We start from the raw sequence: 11904 nt of genomic DNA, 5'->3' as shown, positions 1-11904 counted from the left end.
CAATTATTCATATTTCCTCTCCACAGTATTAAATAAAAATAAAAAATTCATTCTCATAAAAAGAATTGAAGAGGGGGGAAGTGTATAGAAGGGAGTGTAGGACTAAGCTTCAATGAATGGGCATGACCTAGGACTTGCTTGTCCTCAGTGCACAGAAATTAGAATAATCTGATACCATACATATTTTTTAGAAATGATTTGGAAAATATTTGAACACCTTGTCTTAAAGTATTTTATTCATCGTGTTAAAATAAAAATTCCAAAATCATTTTTTTTTCCTTTCCTTTTCTTCTTTTCAATTTTTCCAATTTTTCAGAAAAAAACCAAAAAGGGCTTCAAGAAGAAAATGGAGGGAAAATGTTTTTTTTTCAAATTTTTCTGGGTTTTGCCCAGACCTTCACATTTCTAGTTTTGACCTGCTTGACTCTCATAGCCTCTAGTTATTTGCTGCTGGTGAACAGTTGCACTCAGAACAAGCGGGCTTCCTACATATTTGAACAAAACTTTTGTGGCAACTCATAGGACAAAAGAACATAGGGCAGCTACTGGTGGAAGAGTCACGTCTAATTCACTGTATATATTTTCATATTGGTCTGTATATGTTGGAATTGGTGTTTTTGAAATGACTGGAAGTGAATCCTGATGCAGCTCTGTTACTTGTTTTTGCCACTCATTATTGTTCTTACTGGGAAGCAGCATCAACAAGTGTTGGGAATGCAGACTTCTGGTAAACAGCCAAGAGCCTGAAGTATCTGATATCTTTGCATACAAGAATTAGAGTCCCATAGGACCAATACAGCCCTCTCAGCGTTGATGAAAAATCTCAGTGTTGTATCACTATCCACACACATTCCCAGGAGGCATCTATTCACAAAACCTTGCTTTATTATAAAATAATTAAACATGACAAAAAGATCCAGCGCTAAATTCTACTGTGCATCTCAAAACCCAAAAGCCTCCACTCAGCCAGTGGAAATGTGACATATAGAGGATGAGTGGAATCCAGCCCCTGAAGTTGCATCTAAAAGAGACCCAGCTTCACAGAACCTTCTCTAAACAGCTTAATCAGGCCCATCTCCAGAAGGTCGATGGCTTCTTTTCTTACCTGAAGAAAACAGATATTAATGTTTTTAATATCATTGTAAGCTCTACATGCACCTATCTATTTTATGTTCATTCACTCTTGCATACACACAAAAAATAAAAATGAATCCACAGATCTGGAATCTTGCATTTCTCCCACTTTTATTTTTTACAAAATTATTAACAACAAGACAATTTAAATCAGTGTTGTAGTTAGTCTCTTTCCCAGTGAAATATCTCTGGATCATCTGTCAGATCCACTGCTCAAGTCAGCCTGTCCAACCCTGAGGTAATTTGGATGCAAAACTCCTCATCCCCAAACCATGGCCTGGAGCAGCCTAAGCTTTTTCCCTTTCCCTACTTTCTTTTCATTCCCAACTATAGTTTCCAGTTCTGATTTGCGAACAAACCATGATTCTGTAGGGATGATTTGAAGATTTATTTGTATATCTCCATTGTTGCTATTGTATTGCATCTTGCTTTACCTTGTATGTTCATTAATGTCGAGCTTACTTTGCTTTTCCTTGAGATTGGCTAATTACAATAAATGGCTAATTACAATGGCTAATTACAATAAATGAACTGTCTGACTGAGAGTTCACCAGTTTCAAAGGTAAGAGTATGGCTTGAATCCCATGGAAATTCCATTCATACAAATATGCCACAAGAGGGCACCTTTTTGCTTCAGTGACTAAAACTGGTTGCAATCTCTAATCACTGACTTTCTCAAAATATCAGTGCAATTAATACTGAAAACTCAGCAAACCAAATTTTGGGTTCCTATATGCCAGGTAAAACAAGTTGGAAAGAAAAAAGATCAATACAATGCAACATGGCTACTGCAGAAGAAGCCTGGTGTATTTTTCTGTCAGACATTTCAGAAGAAGAAGAAGAATTGCAGATTTATACCCCACCCTTCTCTCTGAATCAGAGACTCAGAGCGGCTTACAATTGCCTGTCTTCTTCCCCCACAACAGACACCCTGCGAGGTGGGTTGGGCTGAGAGGGCTCTCACAGCAGCTGCCCTTTCAAGGACAACCTCTGTGATAGCTATAGCTAACCCAAAACCATTCCAGCAGGTGCAAGTGGAAGAGTGGGGAATCAAACCCGGTTCTCCCAGATAAGAGTTCGCACACTTAACCACTACACCAAACTGGCTCTCTCTTAGCTGGCTGCTGATTGCACAGTGTACACAGAACAGTGATTGCTGTGAATTAGAGTGCTCAGCAGTCACCGCAGTTTAGCACAAGTCAGTAAGTTATATTTCCAGGTATGAAAGCTTAGAATGGCAACCTTAACCTCAATGCAGGAAAACATGACTGAAATTTTTCTCTAAGGAAATAAATTCAATTGCCAAATCACACAGTCAAGTCAAGTTAGCCTTTATTGGCATAAAATATATAGATGTATATATCAGAGCAAATTGGTTTTAAAAAAAAAGATAAAATGGAACAACTGCATACATATACATCAGGAAAAGCATAAACAAACTATTTCTAAGAGATCCTCTGACGTGCCTTTAAAACAGAATAAAGAAACTTAGCCACTTTCTCAGTGATACCAGATGAAGCATCGTTCAAAAGATTATAGACCTTAAGTGCATCAGAACAATCAACCATGCTAATTAAAAGAGGATGTAAATACTTGTGATGAAGATCTGTATACAAATTACAATAAAGAAGAATATGAGTAACTGACTCCACACATTTTGCTTACAGAGATAGTATCTGACTGAGTAGGTTGTCTTGTTAAATCCGCCATAAAGAATGGCAGAGGGCATGGCATTAAATCTGGCAAGGGAAAAAGCTCTACGCTGCTGTGGCACCTGCAAGACAGATAGATATGAGGCCATTTTCCCAGTACTAAGAGAGATCTCAAAACTAAGTGGGGAACAAGTTTTCTTAGCCAGACTGTATAGGTCTTGGCGCTCAATATCTAGCAACCTGTTTTTAATTTGTTGGACTGCGGTGGTGAAGGACAGCATGGACAATAGTTCTAGCGATAAACCCATTGCTTTTATTTTTCTCTCAATTTGTGCTGATCAATTTGACAAATTAAATTCAGAGAGCATTTTGAGAGATATAGCTCCCCAGCAAATGCCAAATCAAATGATTTGCCATATTAAGGAATCATTTCTTTAAAGAAAACAAGATGAGTATGTGCATAATTTGATACTTTTTCTTAGGTGAGTGAGGGTGAACAGGAAAAGTCTGACAACAGACATGCGTTTGACATTCGCTACAACAGATTTTACTCATTTTAGACACTCAAAAAAAGAAACACTCTGCTCTGTAACTTTTTATAGGTTTTGAACAAAGCAGGACAGTTTACGAAACATCTGACTTGGAAGGAGGGCCCACAGAAATCAAAGGGATACTTAAATCTATTCAGGATTAAAATATAAAAAGGAACCTGGCAAGAAAGACAAAACCATCTGGAAACCTATGAAATGAAGGCTGTTTCACACATTGTGTTTTACAGGAGCAATCTGGGAAGTTTAAATGTCCCAAGAACAAGACAGACTGATCAGCACTTCTGGTGAAGAAGAAGAAGACTGCAGATTTATACCCCACCTTTCTCTCTGAATTAGAGACTCAGAGCGGCTTACAATCTCCTGTATCTTCTCCCCCTACAACAGACACCCTGTGAGGTGGGTGGGGCTGAGAGGGTTCTCACAGCACTGCCCTTTCAAGGACAACTCCTGCCAGAGCTATGGCTGACCCAAGGCCTTTCCAGCAGCTGCAAGTGGAGGAGTGGGGAATCAAACCTGGTTCTCCCAGATAAGAATCCATATTCTTAACCACTACACCAAACTGGCTCTTTGGTGCTGCAAGTCAGCACAGGCCCAGTCAGTAGTGCTGATGATGGGCACTGGCTCACCCATTACTTCCAAGAGCAGTGTGGTAGGCTGACATCAGTTACTGGCACTGAATGGCCTGAGCCCAAACAAATTCTGCAGTCCTGGTGGTGCTACTGAGGAGGGGCTCTTTTTGTTCCTGGCTACCACAGGCGTCTTCAGAGCAGCAACCAACTAGGAAAGTTCCTGGTACGTTCAGTGGCCAATTCAACCCTGCATTTTTAGGTATCTGCTTAAGACACCCATAAACAACATGAATTTGACAAGTGCATTTTTCCAAGCAGGTGTATAGCAATAATGAGGGAATCATTATTGGCTGCAGCTCCTGGTAAGTGTGGCAAACCCAGGTTTACCTCTTCATAATGTGTGAAATGGCCTTGATTCAGTTTTTAAGATAAGCCCTAAAAATGCAGTTCTTCAATCTTGAAATGCAGAACTGAAATGGTGAGGTGTGTTTGTGTAAGAAGTCCCATGCATTTCCAAACTGTGAAACATAAGATATCCTGACTCTCCTGGTATGCAAAAGGTTAACTGTGTATGAAGAGCAATTGTTTTAAAATATTGTTTCTTTGTACCTCAGGGATATCAACTAATCTTCTTAACTTCTGATCCCTCCAGTTCCAGTCTAAGATGACATACTTCAAGCCAGTCAGACTAAGGCTATCTGGGAAGAAAGGTAGAAGACATTCAGTGGTAATATGACATATTCTGTTTTGTCTTAAAGATATTTCTATGTTTTAGCTGTTAGCAGGTTTTATTATTACTTTGTGTTTGCAATCTGTAGGTTGTTTTAAGGAACCATTGTGAGCTACTTTGGACATGCTCCATGGAGAGAACAAAATAAACATGAAAGGCTTTTAGATTCTTGATTGCCTGTACTTAATGGTTAGCCACCAAAAGAAGTTCCAGGCTACCTCCTCACTGTGCCAACCCACGCCTCTTCAACAGCTAAACACAAAGGCAGAATAGTCACAACCTGGCTGATCCCTTGTATTGTGTCAGCATCTAATTTCCGAAACTTTCACTTCATAAAAAATGCATTTTCCCCCTACTATGCCAACAACAATATAGCAATGGCTTTTTCTTAATTATAGTGTGGGGGAAGAGGTGTTACAGATTGCATAACTGCATGATCCAGCCATGCAGCTCCTTCCCTCCCTGGAGCAAACACCTCCCTCCATAAATGGAGTTAAAGAATACGTCAGAACTGTCAACAAGTTAAGGCTAACCGGGGTGTTTCTTAATTAAGGTTTCTTAAATCCAAATGGGGTTAGCTTTACCAGAATGAAATATGCTCACCAAAGTCTTCACCATGATTATGGGGGGTGGGGGTGGATTCAATCCAGGAAGTGGGGGGGGGGTGCATGGTTAGAGAAAGAGAGGCTGACCTCTAATCTCTGAGTTTGAGAGCAAGTGGAACAGTAGATCAGTGGTATTCTTTAAGAACCACATTTGCAAGTACCATCAATCCAAAAAGCCAAATGAATCATGTATGCCCTGTGGGTTGACACTTCCCACCACTGTGGAACTTTAACATGAGTATCTGGGGTGCGGGGAAGGGCTTCCCTCTCTGCCTACCTGCTCTTTTACTCAGCATGAGGCATAGCAGATCCGTTGAGAACTTTTTTCACATTACTGAAAGAGAGGATTACTTTAAAATATTTGCTAGTGCTCTGTACTGTGAAGAAGTGGGGGAATCCAAGGGTGCAATCCAACAGCATATACTATGTATCTGTATACTATTAGCGATGCTTGGCTCCCATCTACAGATACATAAATCCATGGATCTGGGCCACATGGATGTGAAACAGATTTTTTAAAGTAAACTTTGGGGATTCCCTATGTTTGCAGAATAATCTGGAATAATTAAAGAAATGCATGGGGAGGGGGTTAATTCCACCAAAAGAAAAATAACATTCTCTGCACAGGTGAGAGAAGTTGTCGGAGGAGCCTGGGAGCTGTGCTGGGTCCAGCAGCAGCACAGCCTGGGGCTCTATGCTGGGTCTGGTTGTGGTGGTGCAGCCAGGGAGCTGTGCTGGGCATGCTGCTATCCGTGCACAGCCCATACTGGGCATGCTGGTGGTGGTGGCACAGACTGGGAGCTGCACTGGGACTGCCAGCAGTGGCACTGTAGGCCTGGTGTCACACTGGAGTTGCTGCTGGCAGAAGTACAGGCCCAGAAATCATGCTGGGTGTGGGCCCATTGAGAAATTGGGGGCAGGGATCCCTCCATGCATATTGCAGGCCTACACTTGTTTATGTATAATCTCCAATCCCTTTAAATCTCAGACTCTTTTATTTGTATTTCAGCAACGTTCCCCTGGCAGACTGATAACACGGCATGCTCCTTCTTGGTTATTTCTAAATAGCTGTGCTTCTCTACCTTGCTCTATGAGGGCTTTTATCCTTCCAGGTGTTCCGATACCCACATGGATGAGACCTTTCTCCAGCATTTTCACCTGTTCTTGAATCTGTTACAAGAAACCCAAGAAAAACATGCATCAAGGAGGAGGGAAAAACCCCACCTTTGTCATTCCTTCTCAGATTCTTAATACAATGTTTGAAGAAAATTCCAAAGGGACATTCAGCATTACTACATGGAAAAAAACAAGAGTGTAAGTGGAAACATTTCATGTGGGAAAAGGAAAGTAACTTAACCCTAATATTGTTTCCTGTTACTATGCCATTGGAGATTTCCCATCTTTATTGGTTATTCACTATTGTATATTTTTTTTCAGCCAACAACTGAAGTCAGAATCCTTCAGCTGAACTGAGAAAAAATATATCCTTGTAAAGTTAACACTCAGCTGAATTTTGCACTAACTTGTCTACAGCTGAGCAAAGATGAAACCTGCTGCATGTGATAATATTTAGCCAAGGCTTTCATCCAGGTGCTGTAGTGGCAAAGTACTGCCATTGGTAAGAACATGGAATCAGAAGAGTTCATAACTCAGTGGCTTGCATGAGGTCCAAAGGTAGAATTGTGGAATCTTCTATTTAAAGGATTTCAGGGTGGCAGTACTGGGAAGGACCTCAGTTTGAGACTCCAGAGAGCTGTTACCAGTCAGAGTAGTCAATATAAATAGAATCGGCCAATGGTCTGCCTCTGTATGGCATCTTCAAGCCAACAGTAATTGAATACCTGGCCATCTGATTGCCTGATCAATACATATTAAAAAGGGCATAGGTCTCATTTTTAAAGTTGGTTCCTAAAACAGCTGACCAGAAGGCACAGTGGGATTAATGCATTTTATGGAATAATAAATAAAAACATATCTTGGTGGAGCTCTTGGAAAACCCACTGTGAAGAACTACCTCAGAGAGCCAGTACTACAGAAGAAGAATTGCAGATTTTTACCCCACCCTTCTCCCTGAATCAGAGACTCAGAGCGGCTTACAATCTCTTATGTCTTCTCCCCCCACAACAGACACCCTGTGAGGTGGGTGGGCTGAGAGGGCTCTCACAGCAGCTGCCCTTTCAAGGACAACCTCTGTGATAGCTATAGCTAACCCAAAACCATTCCAGCAGGTGCAAGTGGAAGAATGGGGAATCAAACCCGGCTCTTCCAGATAAGAGTCCACACACTTAACCACTATACCAAACTGGCTCTCACCAGTTTGAGAAGACTCATTATCACTCCCTAATGGTATAGAGAGCATGGGATGGTGGCTCTAGAGCACTGGACTAGGCTCTGGGAAACCCAGGTTTGAATCCCTGCTCTGCCATGTTAGTTTGCTGGGTGACCGTGGGGCCAGTCACACTCTCAGCCTAAGCTACCTCACAGGGTAATTTTGTGGATAAAATAGAAGAGAAGAGAATGATGTAAGAGGCTTTGGGTCCCCATTGGGCAGGGTATAAATTAAGTAAAGAAATAAATAGTTCCCCCCACTCCCTACTGTTTGATTGTGCCTGGGATAATAAGGGCTGATGGTAGAGCAAGAAGCTTGCAGAAGGAAGGGGCACAAGTTTCTTGAGTCAGCATACCCAGATACCAGAAGATACATTTCTGGATCTAAAAAAAATAAGATTAAAATAATCCTTGAGATGAAACAAGAACTGAGAAACCGTTTGGAAGCTCTCAAGGGAACAGCACTGGAGTGATGCTGAAGTACTTTCCCTGCAGAGCATCACAAAGCTCAGAACATTAAGCCTGGGATCCTACTTCAGGCACGCTCAGTGTCTGGCCAACTTTTTCTTGGAATAGTCAACCTTTGTGCCCTTTGCAACTGCCCTCTGGTCCATAGAGGGGTGGAGTGGAGACTGCTATTCCAGAAAGGCATTCAAAGAAAGGCCCCTTGGGCAAGCAAAACTAGTTGTCCAGATTTCTTTGGAGCCTGGCCAGCTGATGAAAACTATTATGCATTCTAGGAAAAACAAGTAAAATATCTCTTAAAATGAATGAATAAATAAATGGACCTGTACTCCAAATTCCATGTTTTAAAAGGACAGGGAAAGCAAGATATTTCTAGAGCAGGTCCTCTTGCTGACTACACTTGATTTTGCTTAAGGCCTGGTTGGTTCTCATAACTGTTTCTTTTCACCACTCCGAGCTCTTCTACAACAATTAAAAATGCTAAGAGTTTGGGACAGTGAAAGGTCATAGTGTAAGTGTACACAAATAACCTCCACCCTTACCTTTATGTGCTTTGCAAACAATTTTATAACTTTGCCATCCCCTTTGAATGCAGTTATTGACCTAGAACAGAAAGCACTTTTAAGTAACTAATACAATACATGACCAAAAACCCCAAGCTTAAACAAAGGCAGTGTTTAGTAAAGTTTCCAGCACAAAAGTAGCCTTTAACAGTTTCACAACTGAGACCCACTTTTTACGCCAATCTTCCACAAAGCACATTTTTAATTGTTTACTTCCTATTTCTGTGTCAAGGAACCAGAGTTCCGAAACCCTTTGAGAGCTGTGTAGAACATAGGTTCAGCATAGAAAGATCAACTCAATCTGATGCGGGTTTTTTTTGTACTGTTATTACAGGTCAATGAAGAAAGCTGACAGGAAGCAAGTAGATTCCTTTGAAATGTGGTGCTGGAGGAGAGTTTTATGGATACCACCAAAAAGACAAATAAGTGGGTCCTAGACCAAATCAAGTTTGAACTCTCCCTAGAAGCTAAAATGACAGGGGCAGCCCCATGTAGAGGGCATTACAGTAATCCAGACCGTTAATGATAGGACATTTCAGAGGACATTAATTCATGGGGTCGCATAAATCAGATGACAATATACATGCACATGCACATTACAGGTAAGGGACCTCCCATCCTCCTCTGCATATGATCACTCTTCTTAAAAGAAAAAGAAAAAAGCAAGAGTGCCGATGGAACAACACACCTGATGCCTTGCAAAACCCAGCCCAATACAGCATGCCACAGGTTCTGCTTCTTTAAGGAGTAAACTTGATTTTCCATTTACAATGTGCAGTCATCTAACTGCTTCAAGACCAAGGAGCAAGAGCTTTTGCATTTGTGGCTCAGTCCCAGACTAGGCTAGCAGAACAGAGCGCCCTGCCTTGGCCTTTGAGCCTAGGATTTCAGACAAAGCCTCAAGAAGGGCACCAGGCTCAATGACTTACTTGATGAGTTCCAGACAACGGAGGGCAGAACTACAGACTGTCAGCATCACCACTGACTTTTTCTCTTTGTGGTTTTTACGAAGCTTCGCCCATTTGGGACAGACTACAACATGAAGTGCAAAAAAGGTAGCAAGAACATACAGTTAAAACATACAGCAAGACCAAATGATATAAACCAATGAAGACAGTCATTGAAGGAATGCCGCCTGTGCATAATGGCTGCCACCCATCTAATTTATTTATTTATTCAAGGTGGCTGTCTTTGATCTTTTAAGATCAACACCATAAACATATGTCCCAGGGAGCCATATGTTCCTCCTGCCCATCCCCTCTTCATCTTCCTTCTCCTGCCTGCTCTCCCTACTGGCATTATGTTGCCCCAGCTTGGAAAGGGGAGGAATTATGCCAACCTCCAGTTGCGGCCTGGAGTTCTCCCAGAATTGCAACTCCTCTTCAGACTCTGAAGATCAGTTCCTCTGGAGAAAATGACAGCTTCACAGGGAGGACTCTATGGCATTATAACCCACAGAAGCCTCACTCTTCTGCAAACTGTCCTCCCCATGCTCCATACATAAGTCTCCAGGAACTTCTGAACCTGGAGTTTGCAACCCAGGAAGAATGTATCAGTGTAGTATGGAAGTTGCCAGTCTGGATGGACCACACTCTCTTTTCCAAATCTAATGCTTTGAAAGGTTTTAATGGTTCAACAAGGAGGAGAAAGAAAAGATGCAAGGAAGGTCACCTGTACAATGGTAGTGTCAGGAAGACAGGCCCATTGGAGTACCAAGGGCAGTGGGGGGGGGGGTGCACTCCACCCCGGGCACAGCTTGAGGAAGTCCCTTGAAGTCAGAGTCCTGCTGCATCTTGCTGAATGTCTTTCCTTTTAGTTTTAAAATGCAGTTCTGACTGCAGCCACCAGAAGCGCATGGAGGTCTGAGCATAAGAAAAAGCACCCTAGGGCTGACAACAGATGGGCATTTTGGGGCGGATGGGAGGCATTCCAAATTGGGACAGCTCAAAAAGAGCTATCTTGAAGCCTCCGCATGCTTTCCTGCAAGCCATCCCCATCCCTGTCATTTTCTCCAGAGGAACTGATCTTCAGAGTCTGAAGAGGAGTTGCAATTCTGGGAGAACTCCAGGCCGCAACTGGAGGTTGGCATAATTCCTCCCCTTTCCAAGTTGGGGCAACATAATGGGGTGATCGGGGAGGAAGTATCCCAGAGGCACTCTCTTAGTTGTGGGGTGCCACAGGGAGCGGTCCTATCCCCGATGCTATTCAACATCTATATGCGCCCCCTTGCCCAGATTGTCAGGAGGTATGGACTGGGTTGTCATCAATATGCGGATGACACCCAGCTTTATCTATTGATGGGCGGCCAGTCCGACTGTACCCCGGAAAATCTAGACCTGGCTCTACAAGCCGTGGCATCTTGGCTCAGGCTGAGTCGACTGAAACTGAATCCGACAAAGACGGAGGTTCTCTACCTGAGTCGGGGTGGTCCAAGGAGAGAGATCCATCTGCCGACTCTTGACGGGGTGCCATTAACACCGGTCCCTAAGGTCAGGAGTTTAGGCGTGCTCCTTGAGTCCTCCCTTACAATGGAGGCCCAAGTAGCAGCCGCTGTTAGATCTGCCTTTTTTCATCTTCGGCGGGCACGGCAGCTGGCTCCTTTTCTGGAGCACAATGATTTAGCAATGGTAATCCATGCTACGGTCACCTCAAGAATAGATCACTGTAATGCTCTCTACATGGGGCTACCCTTGACGCAAACCCGGAGACTACAGCTAGTGCAGAATGCTGTGGCACGGCTGTTAATGAGGATGCCACGATGGGAGCACATTCAGCCAGTGCTGAAAGAGCTGCACTGGCTACCTGTTGTGTTCCGAGTTCGCTTCAAGGTGTTGGTATTGACCTTTAAAGCCCTTTATGGTCAGGGACCTGCATATCTACGGGACCATCTTTCTCCGCATATCCCCCAGAGAGCACTGCGTTCAGGGGCAAAAAACCTACTCTCGGTCCCCGGACCAAAAGAAGCTAGGCTATGCGTGACAAGATCTAGGGCTTTTTCGGTGGCAGCACCAGAGCTTTGGAATGCTCTTCCAGAAGCTATACAGGCCCTGCGGGATCTGTCTGCGTTCCGCAGGGCCTGTAAGACCGAGTTGTTCAAGCAGGCCTTTGATGCTTGATGGAAAGATGGCTGCCACCAGACATCACACAGAATGCCGGTGATCACTGTTTGGAATTTTAACACCGCTTATAATGTATAGATTCAGCACTATATAATGGTTTTAAAATTTGTAATTGTAATATGTTTTAAATTGGAAAATGTAAATTATGGTTTTATATATTTTATTGATTTAATTGTGTAGATGATACT

At 42.8% G+C, this 11904-nt stretch overlaps 1 protein-coding gene across 2 annotated transcripts in view; it reads right to left on the bottom strand.

The window, feature by feature from the left end:
• Nucleotides 1–867: 867 nt before the first annotated feature.
• CMSS1 (cms1 ribosomal small subunit homolog) overlaps nt 868–11904 on the bottom strand; it is a 297016-nt gene continuing 285979 nt past the window's right edge. For both annotated transcript variants that reach the window (XM_060234597.1, XM_060234596.1), the window contains 5 exons: nt 9527–9629; nt 8577–8637; nt 6324–6411; nt 4516–4604; nt 868–1105 (listed from right to left, as the gene is read on the bottom strand). In XM_060234597.1, coding sequence (XP_060090580.1) covers nt 1022–1105; nt 4516–4604; nt 6324–6411; nt 8577–8637; nt 9527–9629 — 425 coding nt within the window. In that variant the 3' untranslated portion in view covers nt 868–1021. The remainder of the gene's footprint in view (nt 1106–4515; nt 4605–6323; nt 6412–8576; nt 8638–9526; nt 9630–11904) is intronic.

The sequence above is a fragment of the Heteronotia binoei genome, chromosome 3, assembly GCF_032191835.1.
Source record: "Heteronotia binoei isolate CCM8104 ecotype False Entrance Well chromosome 3, APGP_CSIRO_Hbin_v1, whole genome shotgun sequence".
Classification (NCBI taxonomy): Eukaryota; Metazoa; Chordata; class Lepidosauria; order Squamata; family Gekkonidae; genus Heteronotia; species Heteronotia binoei.
The sequence above is the reverse complement of the archived record's forward strand: the minus strand, read 5'-3'. Positions and strand labels throughout refer to the sequence as shown.